Source organism: Montipora foliosa, chromosome 10 (assembly GCF_036669935.1).
Source record: "Montipora foliosa isolate CH-2021 chromosome 10, ASM3666993v2, whole genome shotgun sequence".
Classification (NCBI taxonomy): Eukaryota; Metazoa; Cnidaria; class Anthozoa; order Scleractinia; family Acroporidae; genus Montipora; species Montipora foliosa.
In genome coordinates, this window is record NC_090878.1 from 17,562,389 (window position 1) to 17,567,859 (window position 5,471).

Here is a 5,471-nt window from a genome sequence, read left to right on the forward strand (position 1 = left end):
TGATACCAGCCCCAGCTTAACATCTTGGTAGGCCTGTGGCGCAACTCATATTTGAGCCTCTCAAGGCACACGAAATAGTCATCGTCAAGACGGAGGAAATACGTGAAATTATACTTGACTGCAGCCCACATCATTTGGTAGAGATATCGAAGGCCAAAACTTCGGCCGCCAACAACCGGTTGAAATTCTATATCTTTGGAAGCGAATTTTTCATTGGTAAGTATCGCTTTATCCTCTCTGGTGAGTTGAAGGCCGTCAGTGAAAAACTTGCACAGCACCTAAAACAGGATTATGGCTTCAATAAATGCCGGCCAAAGTTTATCTTGACAAATAATGCGTTTATTGCCCGTCTTTTTTAACCGTGAAGCCACCTATTAAACTCTGGCTCGCATTTGCGGTGTATCGTCATAATTAAAGAAATTACCATTTTTTTCCTCTTCTTGCATTTGCCATTACATTTGAACTATGTCGTCTGTAAGGTGTCAGGAGACCAAAGTCATGGACTCCTGACTGTGTGCTATTCGCACTAGAGGCATACAAGTTAAGGAGGCTCCATTGAGTTTTAGGGCCTCGCGCAAGCTGGACACTAGTATGCCTGAATCGCGCGTGTCTTTTTGATTTTTGTGACGTCAACATTTTCTCTCGTTGCCTTCGGTGAATTGTTTCAAAAATTGGTTCACTTCTAACCGCATACACTTCCTATCAAATACCCTATATTTGTTAGAATCTGTCAGAGCTAATCGAATATATTTAGAAAAATGACATGAATATTGGCAAAACAGTCTGTGAGCAACCTTGACTTTTTACCACTTTAAAATGTCTCGCATTATCATTTCCATATTGTTGCCAAGAATTAAAAAAAAAAAACACTGGTACCAATACTGGCAAGAAAAAATGAGGGGACAGAGAGGGAGGCTCAAGGCGTTGGCCGGGATATGTTATGTCCACGAAAGTTATTTTTAGACGAGCGGAGGTCTTTGTTCTAGAGGAAGTCTGTCTTCCGAGACGTCCGCATGCAGTCTTGCTTCGCTCTCAGGTTCTTAGTGAAAAGAGAAAATGATGGCGCACGTGGAAGGCTGTTGAATATATGTTTCTTTCAAACATCGGACCGAGGTTGGCCTGCATGCGGACGTCTCGGAAGACTTCCGCTCGTCTAAAAATAACTTTCGTGGACATGACATATCCCAAGGGCTGGACCGGGAGCCTCCTTCTCTGTCCCCTCATTTTCTCTTGATACCGGTAAATCTCTACAGGGAAAATTTTAAGAGAAATTACCGGTAATTGTTTTTCCTCTTGTTACTTGCGGATATTCGCAAATACTCTAGGATAGCCTAATCTAAACACGAGGGGAAGTTAAGAGAATTCGAGGCAGTCGAGGGCTTGCGTAACTGTCGACAATTCTCCAACTTCCTTGAGTGTTTAGATGAGGCTATGGAAACATGGGAAAAAGTCCTCTATTGCTTTTATAAAATATTTCTCAAAAATAATTCGACAAATGAAGGAAAATGCTGTTTTTTTTTTTTTACTTCTTGATTGAAACACACTTTCTTGATACGCGCTCACGTTTCCTAACAGCCAATCAAAACGCGCGTCTGGCAATACATAACCATTCTCTGATTCGTGTGATGTCACAGCCGTGTTTCCATACTCTTATCTAAACACAGCTAGAGCGAGTTTCAATTGAGTGTCGTAAAACCAAAACCAAAGTAATTACTTTGGCCAATCCAAAAGGTCTGAGACAATCCGGCAAACCAATCAAAATTCGAAGTAATTACACGTAGCCGACACAAAGCGCGGGAAAATGTGCACGCGTGAGCCACGATTGGTTTTGGTTTCACTTCTGATTGGATGAAAAAATGGCGCGAGAACTTTGAACCAATCACTGAGTGAAGTAATCATAAACCAAAGTAATTATCTTATTTCTTTCGACATTCAATTGAAAACCGCTCTATTGACCAATGAGAGTGCAATTACTATCCTAATTATTTTAGAAATCGACATAGGCTATTTTCGTTTTTATGCTCGCCCTTTTGGGCGTATTGTCGCATGTTTACCCTGTGATTTGAACAAAATGACAAGATCGCAAATGCAAAGAAAACAACCTGGGCCCGGTTGTTCGAAAGACGATTAACTTAATCCATGCAGGGTTATCCTAAACTTTTGTTTCATGTTTTCACCTTTTTGGTGAAAGTTTCTTTTGCCTATTTTTGATCTTCAAGATTGACTTCTTCTAATGTAAAGTTCCGCCGAATATCAGCGTTGAACAGCATGTGGGAGTAGAGAAATAAATTCCTTGGTTAATCATTTAATCTGGGATTAGTGCTAATCGGCTTTTGAACAACCGCGAGCAGAGGCTTAAACTTTCCATTTTGCCGCCATTGTGCCGCTTGTTTGAACTTGGCTTGTGAACGGACGACAAGTAAGAGGTATTTGCCCGCAAACGTCGGTCTAGAGCTCGACAGACAGTTGTTATACAGTTTGTCAAAATCTCTTATATTACTGATTATCCAATTTCCGAGCACACTACAGCACCGCGAAAACGCTGGTGGTAGTTCGTGCGTGGCTAGGCTTAGATTTCCAGCCGCTGGTGGCATGCTCACGCTACTCTCGTTAATACAATGATAAATCCACCACATTGGAATAATCATCCCCGAGTATATTATGCCCCAGATTTTTTTAAAGGAATTTGTTCCTGATTGGTCAAACCAAACAAAGAACATCCCGTGCACCCAGCCGTTGGAGTACGGAGAAGCACTCTGGCGCAACAAGGCACCAGGGGCTGCAAATCTTAGCCTAATTCGTGGCCTGCGCAAATGCAGTTCGACTTCAGAATCTCTTGAATACACAGTGTCCTGAGAATGCTTGGTCAAATCTGCACGTACCCTGGGAAGAGTCGTTCTTTCTTTTTTTTATATTTTAATAGACCTCTTTAAAGTGAGGCTGGTGTTGACCTTGTTATGATACAGACCCCTCTTCTTTTCTTATGTTAATGATGTTGTTGTCATGCTAATTTAGTAAGAATTTACATAAGAAAAGCAGCGAGTGAGCTTTCTATCAAAACAAGGTCAACTCGAGCTTCACTTTCATTCAAAGGCCAGGTAACTAAGCACACAACTGTAAAATGGACTATTGCGTGGCGCCGCAACGTGAATACCTTGTTTGGCTTCACTAGTTGGACTTAGTTAAATCCAAAAAAGAAAGACAGGGGTTATGAGTGCTTTTGTAATCGTAATTACCGATAACTTGTACAACTCGAAATGCAGTGGTAGGCAGACCCTTACAAGAGAACAAACTGTTCTGCCACCTCATTTTCCAGCCAAGAAATACTAACCTCTCCATGACATTTCGTCCACCATGTCTGCCTTATTGCTTCTCTCCTGTCTCGTCTTGAAGGCGCCGTAGATACAATAATAAGAAGGAAGATGGTTTGTTTCGTCTCTGGCTCTTTCAAATCACTGAATTCCGTTGTTGAAAACATACAATCCTTTCTATTGGGTGTTACCTGCGCCAAGTTATCGAACATGTCCACAAGTGGTTGAAGGTGTGTGAATCCTGGTTGTAGCAGGAGGCCACCTCGTCCTTGCGGTCTTTTGAGGTATAACCTCTTGTGGTTCAAAGAAAAGTTCTCGGTTCCAAAATGCAACATCGTAGTAACCATGAAAGCAAAGAGAAACATACAACAGATAAAAGTAATACGACTCACTGGACCTGAGCATATTTTCTTTCTGGGACGTAGAAACATTGTTATGCTGGCCAGTCTAGAGACAACATAGAAAAAAAAACAGTTAACAAAGCATCTCGTGTTTTTTCAATAAGTTGCTCTATAAGAAGAAATCGAAGATTTGGAGACAGCAGGAAGGCTGGCAGCCGCCTTTAAGCTTTTCATGATTGCCCATTAAAAAAATGGGCCAATCATTCGACCCTTGGGAATGAAACTTACAGATTTTACTCTGTTGGTTGTTTAAGAGTAATACATAAAGCAGCAGTTAACCTAGCAACCTTTGTGGCTTTCTTAATTAGTGTTAATAGAAGAATCCTCCTTACAAGAAGGGGTTTCTCTCCACTAACTAAAACATTCACAAATAAGCAGGAGTTTGAGGGGAATATTGTGTGTGTGAATGATGAGTTGAGGAAAAATCATAGACAAAAGTTAGGGTTAGTCTGTAAAATGAGGGGGAGAAATTTACAAAGCAAACTCTCAACCCCAAAATAAGGTTAAGAAATGAAACAAACTCTGTGTGAAATTAAAAACCTTAATCTCAGAAACAGCCAGATAGTACATGTGCGAAAAACTAAATCACGTAGGAGGGATTAATGAATATTTGACCATGAAAATTATTCGTTCTTAAAAATGGGAATAATAAAGATGAAAAATCTTTACACTAAAATCTTCGTTCTTAAAAAATATATCGTAAAAACTAAAGAAATCCCATGGAATATGAAACACAGGTTCCACGAGGCAAATCCAAAAATCCCAAGGATAAAGACAAGCTGACTGCGACACCATTAGGCTCGTAAATGGCTGCGAATCTTCAGGGGTAGAGCGCAACCGAGCAAGGGGGTTTCTAGTCCAGCGCCGGACCTCTACCCGACTCCCTCGTGCCGAGTCAAGAAAGGAAAAAGAGAAGAACAACAAGCCGCAACTCTGGACAAAAACCAGCACTAAGAAACCATGGACAGACTAACACGACCAAAGCTTCCAAAATCTCAGTGGGAGTTGTAACAAGACTCACACTAAAAAGGCAGAGCGAGAGACAAAGGGAGAGAGATGTGTTAATCTCGACATATTTGTTGGGCCGACTTCGTCGTAAACATTTAATAACGACAAATATCTCAAATTATTTGAAATTAATTTTGAGTGACGTGTCAAAATAGTCCAGAGGCGCAATAAATCAATCTGAAATATTTTCTAAAACACGGTTTACAACGGTCAGTATCATGCAATTAAAAAATGGAAAATTATTTCTTTATTTTCTTTACTTCAAATTAATTTAAACACAGACAAATTATATCTTAACTTCCAGGCTACCGAGATGCAACTTGTTTTGCCTGGCATACACTTTTCTCAACAGCAACGGTGAATTGGTTCTTTTCTGATTTTAAAGCAATCCATTTTAAAGTTTTATACTTATGGAACTCGATAACTGAGGAATAAAACTCAATGGCTATTACACATTCGAACATCTGCTTCCCTAATTCTCCGGTTAAACATGAAACGTTAGTGATGTATTGGTGTATTTGTTAATTTAAACACAGGCAAATTATTTCTTAACTTCCAGGCTACCGAGATGCAACTTGTTTTGCCTGGCATACACTTTTCTCAACAGCAACGGTGAATTGGTTCTTTTCTGATTTTAAAGCAATCCATTTTAAAGTTTTATACTTATGGAACTCGATAACTGAGGAATAAAACTCAATGGCTATTACACATTCGAACATCTGCTTCCCTAATTCTCCGGTTAAACATGAAA

The 5,471-nt window shown here is 40.1% G+C and overlaps 1 protein-coding gene across 1 annotated transcript in view; it reads right to left on the reverse strand.

Moving 5' to 3' along the window:
- The window catches only part of LOC137972563 (uncharacterized), a 4,215-nt gene extending 569 nt beyond the window's left edge, over positions 1-3,646 (reverse strand). Inside the window, exons 1-2 of the mRNA XM_068819308.1 lie at positions 3,332-3,646; positions 1-278 (exon numbers count right to left, since the gene is read on the reverse strand). The exon at positions 1-278 is cut by the window's left edge and continues 569 nt beyond it. Of these exons, the coding sequence (XP_068675409.1) occupies positions 1-278; positions 3,332-3,646 (593 nt within the window). The remainder of the gene's footprint in view (positions 279-3,331) is intronic.
- Between the last annotated feature and the right edge of the window lie 1,825 nt (positions 3,647-5,471).